General features: G+C 48.4%; 1 protein-coding gene across 2 annotated transcripts in view; it reads left to right on the top strand.

The window, feature by feature from the left end:
* The window catches only part of LOC143783138 (cytochrome P450 2C20-like), a 522836-nt gene that overhangs the window by 108615 nt on the left and 400679 nt on the right, over positions 1 to 13542 (top strand). For both annotated transcript variants that reach the window (XM_077271448.1, XM_077271449.1), the window contains exon 2: positions 547 to 728. In XM_077271448.1, the coding sequence (XP_077127563.1) occupies positions 552 to 728 (177 nt within the window). In that variant the 5' untranslated portion in view covers positions 547 to 551. The remainder of the gene's footprint in view (positions 1 to 546; positions 729 to 13542) is intronic.

The raw sequence follows: 13542 nt of genomic DNA, 5'->3' as shown, positions 1-13542 counted from the left end.
GTGTTGATTGGTCAGTCCGCTTGTCAGCCTTGACTAGTAGCATAAATAGCCAGAGCATGTGGCCGAGCCTGCCCTAAGGAATTGGCAGTATTCTGGTAAAACGAGCGTCAGGGACACATGCCCCACTTGTGTATCAGATGTTAATGAGGGTCAGATACTATTAAATTATACAGACCGGGTTAATTAGTTCAGGATAGCTACATGTGCTCCAGTATCAGCACAGCCTGACACACTGCTGAGTGTCTGTTTGAGGACTTCCGTACACTGGCGTGGTCTCACTCGTGGAGATACCACACCTTACAGCTCACACAACTTCTAGCATAGTGTCTCACGCTAGTTACATACAGGATTGATGCGGCTTTAACACCACGTCGTTATCTGTATAAATTGGGGTGGCACTACAGTAGAGTTTGATATTTCTGTAGACTTATGAATTTTAATTCAGGAAGTCAAAATCATTAAGAAAAGGCTCGTTTCACAACAGAACCTGACCACTTTTGAAAATATGTGAAACAGTGTAATCATATCCTCTGTTTCTATTCACAGGAGCCATGGAGCTGTCCACCTTCCTCGCTCTTTCTCTTGTCCTTCTCCTCACCGTCTACATTTTCTTCCCCTGGTCCAAACAGCAAAGATACCGGTCACTGCCTCCTGGACCTACCCCAATTCCTCTACTGGGTAACCCCAAATACATATATTTAAAAGCAGCCGCCAAGAATTTCCCAGAGGTGAGTGTCCACAAAGAGATGCATTGCAGTGCGTGCTTCATAATACAGATATCGAGTGTCCATTTTTCTGTTCATCATGGTGGTAGAGATTGGTCCATATGCAGGAATCATCATTTTCAGGCTGCTCGGTGTGAGCTGTAGACAACCTGAGCTCCGCTCCAGATCTCCTTTCCACATCGGCTTGGATTTGTGTTATATTCAGGGTTTGTCCTATATATAAAAGCACACAAACAAGTGAGAGGACATAAAATGGAAATTATTCCAAAAAAAAACAAATCAGCTAAAAAAGCTTCCAGCAAGCAATTGACAAGCTGCGATGCTGGGCTGTCGTCTTCTTCTTCTTCAGTAGAAATTACATTTGAGAAAATCAATTAGATACAGAATTTCGGGGGAATTTATTGGACCCAGGTTGTATCATCTAGATAAGGTTCACATAACCTCAGCTGTGGTCGTGCCTCCCCGAAATGCTGTGCAGCTATCCCATCACATGGTATGACCACAGTCAATGAGGATGGACTATCACAGCCTGTGTAAAAGCCGAGGCAGGGAGAGCAGCAAACATTTTAGATTGAATCTGAAATGTAAGAAAGCGTCGCAGCTTAGTGACAGAAATAAGGAGAGAAAGTCACAAAATGCTGAAGAAATTGTGAGACTGAATTCACTCATTATGGAGGCATTGTGTTTAGATATAAATATTGATATGTGATCGCAGCCTAAAGATAGAGATTAGGACAGAACTGCAGTGAAGAATATTAGTGTGTGCGGAAGAGAGAAGAATGACATTAACGGTTTTATAGGGCAACCGGGGCTACGAAGTACTTTTTATTTGTCATGAAATTAGTTTTCTTCAAAAATTGTCAAATCTGGCAAACTGAAATTCACAATAATTCCGTTATTTCTAGTGGAAATGTATAATCGCAGGAAACCATTAAAAAACTGTCTGACTTTGGTATCCTTGGATGGCTTTTCATTCACCATAGTGTTACCTACTCTTTGGATGTAGTATTAGTCCTCATCTGTGATATTCATGCGCGCTAATAAAAAAGGGGCAGAATGGTTGACTATAATGATTACTTGGGGGTATTGCTTCATCTTCTCATTGGTTAAAGGGGTGCAATCCCCAAGTGGCACTAGGGTTACAGCAGATAGAAGTAATGAGGGGGAGTAAGCCCTCTGCTATCTGTATCATACCTGTGTCATTCACATTGTGAAGCATCATATATTATGATCAGACACTGAACAAGCAGGGAATGAATTTTTTGAGATAACAGTTCGGAAGCCTGTATATGAGTAACACAAGGTAACCATCCACTACATGACCATTTACTGTCCGATGTCCTTAGTCTCCTCCTGCACTGGTGGCTCCTTGGCCTCCGCAGCCCCCAGACATGCGATCTTAACCTCTTTTCCTACCATACTGTTGTTATTTTGGATGGGGCAGGTTATGTGTCAGGAGACCATGCGGCGCGCCCTCTGAGGCCTCTTTCACACTTCCGTCGGAATGTGAACGTCGCAATGCGCCGTTCTGTGAAAAAACCGCATTTGCAAAGTTGCCTGCAGGATGCATTTTTTTTCACATAGACTTGTATTACCGACGCATCGCGACGTATGGACACACGTTCCATACGTCGTGCACTGGATGCGTCGGTATTTGGCGGCCCGTCGTTACGAAAAAACGTTCAAGGGAACTTTTTTTGCACGTCGGGTCCTGCATTTCCTACAGCGCATGCACGGCCAGATCTCCGCCCCTCCTCCCCGGGCCTTAACATTGAGCAGCGGACACGTTGAAACACTGCGTCCGCTGCTCACGTCTGTCAAAATTGCACACACTTCCGTCGGTACGTCCCGCCGACTCATGGCGACGGGCACATAGCTGGCAATTTCAATTTGTACGAGACAGCGTTGATCTGTTTCAGGACTTCAAATGGACCAATGAAGCTGGGACCCAATTTGTAAGAGGGCATCTTCAGACGTATATACTTGGAGGAGAGCCATACCTTATCTCCAGGCTGAAAGGAGGGAGCATCCAGACGTCTTTTGTCTGCATGCTTCTTCATACGTAGAGAAGCTTTTTCTAAGGCAACCTTGTTGTCGCTCCATACTTTTGAGAATTCTTCAGCAAAGGTATCAGCTGCAGGAACACCAGAAGACCCAGAGATGGGAAGCAGAATCCTGGGTTGAAGTCCAAACACAATATGAAAGGGAGATTTACCAGAGGACTCACTTACTTGATTATTGTACAAGAATTCTGCCCAAGGTAGCAACTTGATCCAGTCATCATGATGCACGTTGACGAAGTGATGCAAGAATCCTGTCAGCATCTGATTTGTCCTCTCTACTTGCCCATTGGATTGCGGGTGATATGTGGAAGAGAAGTTCAGCTCTACTTGTACAGACTTACAAAGTGCTCTCCAGAACTTGGAGGTGAACTGGACACCCCTGTCAGACGCAATATGAAAGGAAGATTTACCAGAGGACTCACTTACTTGATTATTGTACGAGAATTCTGCCCAAGGTAGCAACTTGATCCAGTCATCATGATGCACGTTGACAAAGTGACGCAAGAATCCTGTCAGAATCTGATTTGTCCTCTCTACTTGCCCATTGGATTGAGGGTGATATGCGGAAGAGAAGTCCAGCTCTACTTGTACAGACTTAAAAAGTGCTCTCCAGAACTTGGAGGTGAACTGGACACCCCTGTCGGACACAATGTGGAGAGGAAACCCATGAAGACGGAAGATATGTTGTATGAAATGGCCAGCGAGCTCTGAAGCAGAAGGGAGATCAGGTAACGGAACATAATGAGCCATCTTAGAAAAACGATCCACCACGACCCAGATGACCGAGCAGCCAGAGGAGACAGGAAGATCAGTAATGAAGTCCATTGCGATGTGCTGCCAGGGTACAGAAGGAACAAACAGAGGTAATAACCGCCCAGAGGGCAAATGCTTATCTGTCTTATTGCGAGCACACGAAGGAAACGCAGTAACATATTCTTGAACATCTTTGCCCATGGTAGGCCACCAGTAGTAACAGGAGATGAGTTGCAGAGTCTTCCTTTGTCCGACATGACTAGCCAACTTAGAAGAATGACCCCACCGAAGAACTAGTTTCTGACCAGAAGTAGATACTAGAGTTTATCCTGGAGGGAGTCGAGCAAGATTAACCGCGGCCACCGGCATCAATCTGGATGGTTCAATAATGTGGTGCGGTCCTTCCACAAAATCAGGAGGCAAAAACGCTCTAGAAAGTGCATGGGCTTTAATGTTCTTATCAGCTGGACGGAAATGAAGCACAAAATTAAATCGAGCAAAAAACAAGGTCCACCGGGCTTGACGAGGATTTAGTCTTTGAGCAGATTGAAGATAAGCGAGATTCTTATGATCAGTGTAAATGACAACTAGATGTGCAGCTCCCTCAAGGAGATGACGCCGCTCCTGCAGGGCTAACTTCATTGCCAATAACTCTCGATCTCCCATGGAGTAATTTCTCTCAGAAGCAGAAAAGACTTTCGAGAAGAATCCACAGGTAACCATCCGACCGGACGATGACTTCTGGGTAAAAACTGCGCCAGCACCTATGCAGGAAGCGTCTACCTCAAGCAAGAATTGTTTTTCGGAGTCCGGTCGATGAAGAACGGTTGCGGAGGAGAAGGCATGCTTAAGGGAAGTAAAAGCCTCCTCTGCCTCTGGTGTCCATTCCTTGGCGTTAGCGCATTTCCGGGTCAAGGCAGAAATGGGTGCCACTCCAGTGGAAAAATGTGGAATGAACAAACGATAATAGTTGGCGAACCCTAGGAACCATTGTATTGCCTTCAGACTGCATGGGCGAGGCCACTTAAGAATGGCGGACACCTTCTCCGGATCTATCTTTAAACCTGTAGACGAGACAATATAACCAAGGAAAGGCAGAGAGGATTGCTCAAATAGATATTTTTCAAATTTAGCATAAAGTCTGTTCTCCCTGAGTCTTTGTAGGACCAGACGAACTTGTCTTCGGTGAGAGGCTAAATCTGCAGAAAAGATCAGGATATCATCCAGGTTAACAACAACACACGAGTAAAGCAGATCTCTGAAAATATCACTGACAAATTCCTGAAAAACTGCAGGTGCATTGCTTAGGAATTTGGATGTTTTGCTCCCAGCAGTTTGCCCCCAGCAGTTTGCCCCCAGCAGTTTGCCCCCAGCAGTTTGCCCCTAGCAGTTTGCCCCTGGGTACATTTCGCCCCGGCACATTTCGTCCCCAGCATTTGGCCCCCCGGATGTTTCACACCCGGCAGTTCGCCCCCGGATGTTTGTACCCTTGTGATTCATGAATTCCCGTCGTCATCAATGTTTCGCCCCCAGCAGTTTGCCCCCTGTAGTTCACCCCCGGATGTTTGTACCCTTGTGGTTCTTGAATTCCTGTCCATCAATGTTTTGTCCCCAGCAATTTACCCCGGATGTTTGTACCCTTGGGGTTCTTGAATTCCTGTTCGTCATCAATGTTTCGCCCCTGGCAGTTTGCCCCCAGATGTTTGTACCCTTGTGGTTCATGAATTCCTGTCCATCATCAATTTTTCGCCCCAGGATGTTTGTACTCTTGTGATTCATGAATTCCTGTCTGTCATCAATGTTTTGCCCCGGCAGTTCGCCCCCAGATGTTTGTACCCTTGTGGTTCAAGAATTCCTGTCCATCATCAATGCTTCGCCCCCAGCAGTTCGCCCCCGGATCTTTCTACCCTTGAGATTCCTGAATTCCCGTCCGTCATCAATGTTTCCCCAGCATTTGGTCCCTGGATGTTTCGCCTGCAGCAGTTCGCCTCTGGATGTTTGTACCCTTGTGGTTCATGAATTTCCGTCAGTCATCAATGTTTCCCCAGCATTTGGCCCCCGGATGTTTGTTGACCACCTGAAGAAGACAGTGTATGCCATTGAAACGCGTTGTGGCTCAACTCAACCTGGTGTCAGAGTCCTTTTTTCTGTGCTCCTAGGACTGGCTTTTTCTTTTATAACCTGTTATATCCTCTATTGGGGGTGCCCGGCTGGAGCTGCGGGGACTCGGCTGTCTACCTTCCCCTTCCTGGGACTACTGCCAGCGCTCTACTTACAAACCGCCAACTATTGATCTATATATGCAATTCCTTGGTGACAGGAGAAGCATCCTGCCCCCCTGGATTGACTGATGAATGGGGCAGGAGTGACGTCATGTCAGTGAGTGGCCTGGAGACATTCGGCCTCACTGCTGCGGCAATCATCACACTTCATGGATCAGTGATCCAGGGAAGATGAAAAGACAGCCAGAAGCAGGAGAAGACCTCACGGGGAACTGCTAGACTGCACTCCGTGACCCAAGAGCTGCAGCTGCGACAGGTAAGAATGTCCATTTTTTTCTGTTCTAGGGTGATACTACTCCTTTAAGGCCAGCCAGAAGAGACACTGGGTGAGCTGCTGAAAAGGCAGCCACAGGAATCCCCAGCAATTTGGGTCCTGTATATTTTACCCCAGGTATGTTCAGCCCTAGATGCTTTGGTCCCTGCATGTTGACCCCAAAAGTTGAGGGTGAAACATCTGGGGTCAAAATGTTAGGTGCGAAGCATTAGATGGCGACACATCCAGGGACAAAATGCTGTAGGAGAAACATTCGGGGGTGAAACATCCGGGGGCAAACTGCAGGGGGCGAAACATTGATGACGGACGTGAATTCATGAACCACAAGGGTATAAACATCCGGGGGTGAACTGCTGGGGGCGAACTGCTGGGTGTGAAATGTGCAGGAAGTAAAATGTGCGAAACATCCTGGGGGCCAAATGCTAGGGATGAAATGTGCGGGGGCAAAATGTACCTGGGGGCGAACTGCTGGGGGCGAACTGCTGGGGGCGAAATGTGCGGGGGTGAAATGTGCGGGGGTGAAACATCCTGGGGGCCAAATGCTGGGGATGAAATGTACCCAGGGACGAACTGCTGAGGGCGAACTCCTGGGGGCGAAACATCCTGGGGGCCAAATGCTGGAGACGAAATGTGTGGGGGCGAAATGTACCCAGGGGCGAACTGCTGGGGCGAACTGGGAGCGAAACATCCTAGAACCCATTGCTTAATCCGAACGGCATTACCAAGTATTCATAGTGTCTGTCACGGGTGTTAAAAGCGGTCTTCCATTCGTCTCCCTTACGAATGCGTATCAGATTGTAAGCCCCTCAGATCCAATTTGGTGAAAATTTTAGACCCCCTAAGACGATCAAACAATTCTGAAATTAACGGCAACAGATACCTGTTCTTTACCATAATCTGGTTCAGCCCCCTGTAATCGATACACGGTAGTAGAGATCCATCCTTCTTCTTCACGAAGAAGAATCCAGCTCCAGCGGGTGAGGAAGACTTCAGTATAAATCCTCTGTTCAGATTCTCCTGGATGTACTCAGACATGGACTGGGTTTCTGCTTGAGAAAGGGGATAAATCAGTCCTCGAGGAGGCGAGGCTTCGGGAAGCAGATCAATGGGGCAGTGATACGACCTGTGTGGAGGTAATTTCTCTGCCTCCTTCTTTGCAAAGACATCAGCGAAGGACCAGTAAGAAGAAGGCAAACCTGGCAGGGCTTTGGGTTCTACCGGAGGAAGAACAGGACTAACCGGAATGATACATTGATCCAAGCAGGAATCTCCCCAGCGCAGGACCCCTCCCATCCTCCAATTTAGAGCAGGTTCATGCATCCGGAACCAAGGTAGACCTAGAAGCAAGGGGTGAGACAAATCTCGCAAGGGCTCAGTCTGGAACCGTACGGACTCCCAACAGGGGTCTGCAATCCACAGATGTCACCTGCAGCAGCTCTAGTAAACGCTGGACTGGAATCTGATAACGATACACTACTGCCTGTCGAATGAGGTTCCGGGCGGCACCAGAATCCAGGTGACAGAACACTGAAAATTTTGTCTTGCTGAAGGCCACGGAGACAGTTATTTGCAGAGCTGGAGAGGAATGAACCTTACCTAGGGTAGCCTCTCCTACAGACCCTAGGCACTGGAGTTTCCCGACCTCTTAGGACGAGAGGATATAATGCTTGGCACTGCCACAGTAGAAACAGCTCCCCTCCCGGCGGCGCACCTCTTGGCGACGGGTGACCAAATTTACTCGATCCACCTCCATAGCCAAAGGAGCGGGAGACAAAGTTGGAGAGTTCGCAGATTTTGGAGCACAAGCAACCTGGTGATTGGATTCTTTTTCATGACTGATCTCGTTGGACCACTCCTGAAACCGTAGGTCTACCCGAACTGCCAGGGAAATCAGGTCATCCAGGTGAGTAGGCAAGTCTCGTTCCACCAGTTCATCTTTAATTTTTCCAAAGAGCCCCTGCCAGAAGGTAGCCACCAAAGCCTCATTGTTCCAGGACAGTTCAGACGCCAGGGTACGGAACTGCACTGCATACTGAGCCACCGTAAGTGCCCCCTGTCGTAGTCGAAGAAGAGCGGAAGCCATCGACGTAGTATGACTAGGTTCATCAAAGGTCCTGCGGAATGCTTCTAGAAAAGACTGGAGGTTAGTAACCAATGGATCCATCCTCTTCCACAGCGGATTCATCCAGGCTAGCACCTCTCCATCGAGGTGGGACATAATGAAGTCAACTTTCGCCTGATCAGAAGCAAACCTATGTCCTAGCAGTTCGAAGTGCAGTGTGCACTGATTTATGAACTTTCGACACAAAACGGGATCACCTCGGAAGCGGGTGGGAGCCGATAAGCGAGAATCCTTACTTGCTGTGCAGTTAGATACCTGAACACTGGTGGCAGGAGCAGATGCAGTCAGAGAAGCCAGACTATCCAGGCGAGCAGAAACATTGTGCAGGAAAGGCATGATTTTGTCCTGTTGCTCCCTCAGCTGGGAGACCTCCTGACGCAACTCCATGGCTGGTGATTTCTGGGATCCAGCGGGTTCCATGGCCGGAGCAATCTGTAACGAATGGAAATAAATGCTCAGATGTAGAAGTTCACATTCGTATTTGTTGAGGTTAGATGTGGAACCACTAGACCATGGTCCAGGGGGCTCCGAAGGGGGCATTGCTGCGTGAGCCCCAAACACCCGTAGTAAGTCGCCTCGACCAGGGACAGAGTGGAATGTCTGGTGGACAAGGTTGTTACCTCCAGTTAGACCCCGTACTCGTGGCGGCTGTCCCAGTGGAACAGACGGGCTGGCAGGGTTAGCGGATACTGCAGAGCTGGCTGGAAGATACCAGGTGCTTGAATAGTAGCTGGTATCGGGAGTACTGGCGAAGACCGGAAGAGCAGCTGGCAGACTGGCGGGACTAGATGGGTCCAGGGTAGACAGTGTGATGCAGTCCAGATAAACCGGGTAACAGGTTGCAGAGGCTCTGTGGAGACACAGTGTAAGCAGAGTACTTGGCGGACATTTCAGAAACAGAGACACACGTTAACAGGAACCGGAAGTAAGCAACAGTGGATACTTGTTGCTCCGGCGCCCTCACTAAGGTGGAGGAGCTAGAAATAGTAACCTGCCACACGCTATTGGTTAGAGGCAATTTTTGGAAAATGCACACTGTCTCTTTAAGAGACCGGTAGCGAGCGCGCGTGCAACCTAAGAACCCTGCCTGGGAACCTGCTGGTCGCACGCCAGGAAGCAGGAGAGGAAGGAGGGACAGGAGCAGCATTGAGACAGCGTGGAGCCGGCACAGAGCGGGAGTCCCGACGGGGACCCCCAGGAGGTACAGGAAACAGACCGGGTGTAACACCGGTTTCTTGCGCTTCAGCGTGGAGGGAGCTCAGTCACAGCTCCCCTCCAGTTCTTTACTTCTCTTGTGCTTCTCCTCCCCTATCAGTCTCCTACAGACTGCTCTGTTTCTCTTTCTTCCTTCCAGGAGCTGCAGCACCAGTTGCCTGCACGGCCCCAGCTTTCCTCTCTCAGACTTTCTCTGTCTGCTTCCTCTATCCTCTGTCTCTCTGACAGACTGACCAACTAACTCCTCCTCCAGCCAGAATATATAGGGAAATTCCCCTGAATCCGAGTCTCGAACTCCCCCTTCTGGCCTGGAGTTTTAACAGTGTTGCATGTACCTGTTAAAGGGATCCTTCCTCGCTTCCAAGCATGGCATCACCCTCCCCGAGAGGAAAGCAATGTCACTGTAACAACTGGTTACCTGGGGTGTTACACATCCATTTGCCGAAAAGGTGGAAACAGAGGGTAACAGGGACAGTGAGGATGTCGCCCGACAGGAACCGCGACCACCAGATTGGGACACTGGGTGTGCAGCACAGGGCAGAGGAGGAGAGAGCCAGCGCAGTGAGTCGGCCAGGAAAGGCACATGCAAAGGGGGTTCTGGACGAGTGCCCCAAGCTTCTGGAGAGTTTGCTGGACCACTGACCTGGAGGACACAGCACCCCGGCTGGGGAATAACATCAGAACTGTGAGTAAAAGTGTGGAAACTGCACCCTGCTGAGTCATCTCCATTCTTTACTGCTGTTCCTGTCCTGTACCATCACATTGTCATGTCGGACGCTGTTCAGACCAGGTCGTTCGACAGACCGCGGTAATTCCGCTTTTGACCACTATGTGCTCATTGGCGTCGGCTAGATTTTATCTAGCTGGTCCAGGGTTAATTTACCTGATGCTCGGATTGGAAGCTGGGCCATGCCCATTGCCTTTAAATAGTTCTGAACATTGGGCGTCGCCGATTATAGCTTCTGTCTTGTGCGTTGTTATCTCGGTCTGGAGTGGTGAGCTAGTAGTTGGAGTATCGTTGCTGGTGGTGTATTTCCCTTTGTCTTATTTACTCCTTCCTATATTTGTATTTATTTTGCCCTGCGCATTTATAGTGTATTCCTGAGTGACTGCGGCGTGGTGTATATTTTCCGTTATCCTTGTCTGTTCTAACTGTGGGTATTGGTTTACGATCTTTTCACTGGGTGGTGGCGGTGGTTTCAGCCTAGGGTTGAAACAGGAGACGGGGTGAGGGTCGAGGCCTAGACATGCACACCATCAGTGTAAACTCTAGATAGAGGGTCAGTCAGGATTTCCCTAGTCTGAGGGAAATTGCAGGGGCCCGGGTTATTAGCTCTTGCCCACCTAGTTTCCCCGTGACATTATAATCGGCCTTTAAAAAAAAAAAAAAGAAAGGGGTTTCCTTTTTTTTTGTTTTGTCATGGATCCCATGACTTCCATAACCCGCCAGTTGGAGGCGCTGTCCCTACAGGTCACTGAGTTGAGGGGGGCAGTGCAGCAACAGGGACTAGCAGTATCTAATGTGCAAGCTGGAGCGACAGGTAGAATTGCTGAGCCTAAGTTTCCTTTGCCTGAAAAATTTGCTGGGGAACGCAGTAAATTTGATTCTTTTCGTGAAGCTTGCAAACTATATTTCCGTATGCGCCCGATCTCCTCAGGTAATGAGGCTCAGCGTGTGGGCCTGGTGTTGTCATTGTTAAGCGTGGATCCCCAAGCATGGGCGTTTTCTTTGCCATCTGATTCTGCTGCATTTGACTCTGGAGAGTTTTTTTTCCTCTCTTGGAAATATTTACGATGAGCCAGACAGAATGGCTCTAGCAGAATCTAAGATGCACACTATTCGCCAGGGGGAGCGAGTTGCAGAGGATTACTGTTCTGAATTTCGTTGCTGGGCGATCGATACGCAGTGGAATGATCCAGTGCTGCGGAGTCAGCTTATTCATGGGGTTTCTGGAAGGGTTAAAAAAGCCCTTCTGATGTACGAGACTCCTACTTCTCTAGATTCCGCTATGAGTCTGGTTGTCCGCATTGATCACCGTTTGCGTCAGGGGGAGCATGAGACACCACCTATGGGAGAGGGTTTAGGTTCACGTGTGGTTGCTGCAGGTGAGCCCACGGAGCCTATGCAAATCGCAGGGGTGTCACATGTGAAGCGTCGAGCCCCTGAGCTCAGGAAGCAGGAAGCCTGTTTTTACTGCGGTAAGACTGGTCATTTTATTAACATCTGTCCTCTACTGTCTAAGAAAAACGCAACGGCGGAAAACTTCTAAGCTCAGAGGGTGTGGAGGAGACCAATCTGAGCTTATGTATATCCTCCATGGTGGTTTCTCAATGCATGCTCCCTGCTAAGGTTATAATCGCTGTGTTTGTGGATAGTGGTTCAGCCACAAATCTCATTGATGAGGAGTTTGCGCGCACAGCAGGTTTTAGGATTGAAAAACTGCCTCATCCTATCCGCGTGGTCACCATCAATGCTGCTCCTCTCTCACAGGGGGAGATTACTGAATTTGTGGCTGAGGTGAAACTCCACATTGGGGTTCTACATTCCGAGCAGGTTACATGTAAGGTGCTCAGGAATCTTCCTGCTCAGGTGGTTTTGGGTTTTCCATGGTTGTCTATGCACAACCCGGTAACTGACTGGAAAACTCAAGACATAATTCAGTGGAGCGAATTCTGCCAGGAGAATTGCCTGGCCACATGTGTGTCTGCTGTGACTTCAAGCGTTCCGGAGTCATTTCTGGATTTTGTGGTTGTGTTCTCTGAGAAGGGTTGTTCAGAGTTGCCGCCACATCGCCCCTATGACTGTACTATCAGATTTAAACCAGGGGCCAAATTGCCTAAAGCAAGAATGTTTAACATCTCCGGTCCGGAGAGACAAGCATTATAGGATTACATTGCTGAAAGTTTGAGCAAAGGGCACATCAGGCCTTCATCCTCGCCTGTGGCAGCAGGGTTCTTCTTCGTGAAGAAGAAAGATGGCGGATTACGCCCGTGTTTGGATTTCAGGGAGTTGAACCAGATTACGGTTCGTGATCCATACCCTATGCCACTAATACCAGATTTGTTCAACCAGGTGGCAGGTGCTAAGTGGTTTACCAAGCTTGACCTCAGGGGGCGTACTGTTGTGAATTCCATTCTGGAGCTCCCTCCTGTGGTTGCTAATGGTATTTTTGTGGGTTCTGCCCTTGGGCTCCCTCTGGTGGTTTCGAGTGGAACTGCTGCTCCTTTAGGTAGCTGTAGCAGCTGCCTTCACTGATCGCCTTGCCTGGGTTTGTTATTTAAACCTGCTCTGGGCTTTTAGTTCATGCTAGCTGTCAATGTCTTTGGTTGGATTTGGTTCTCTCCTTGGATTTCTCATATGGCCTGTCCTTGTCAGCAAAATATAAGTCTTTGCTAGTTCTTGTTTGTCCATTAGCTTTGGACTCTATTGCTCTGCAAATATGTCTCTTTTTGTCCAGCTTGTCACTATGTCATATTCAGGCTAGCTGGAAGCTCTGGGGAAGCAGATTTGCCCCCCCACACCGTGAGTCGGTGTGGAGTTCATTTTTGTAAACTCTGCGTGGATTTTGTAGTTTTTTTATTCTGACCGCACAGTATCCTTTTCTCTCTGTCTATCAAGTTTAGTATTGGCCTCCTTTGCTGAAAACTGATTTCATTTCTGTGTACGTCACTTCCCTCTCCACTCAGTCAATATATGTAGGGGGCTATCTTTTGGGGTTTTCTCTGAGGCAAGATAGCTTTCTATTTCCTTCTTTAGGGGTAGTTAATTCTTAGGCTGTGAAGAGGTGTCTAGGGAGAGTCAGGAACATCCCACGGCTATTACTAGTGTTGTTTTTAGGATTAGGGACTGCGGTCAGTAGAGATACCACCTTTTCAGAGCTCGTCCCATGTTGCGTTTTAGCCACCAGGTCATATCAGTGTTGCCTCTTAACCACCAGGTCATAACAGCGTACAATCTCATAAGAGTCCGTCAAGGTGATGAGTGGAAGACGGCTTTTAATACCCCTGAGGGTCATTTTGAAAATTTGGTGATGCCATTTGGGTTGACTAACACACCTGCAGTGTTCCAACATTTCATTAATGATGTGTTTTCGCATGTTTTGGGGAA

Source organism: Ranitomeya variabilis, chromosome 6 (genome assembly GCF_051348905.1).
Source record: "Ranitomeya variabilis isolate aRanVar5 chromosome 6, aRanVar5.hap1, whole genome shotgun sequence".
Lineage (NCBI taxonomy): Eukaryota > Metazoa > Chordata > Amphibia > Anura > Dendrobatidae > Ranitomeya > Ranitomeya variabilis.
Note: the sequence above shows the minus strand (reverse complement) of the source record. Positions and strands in the feature narration are given on the sequence as shown.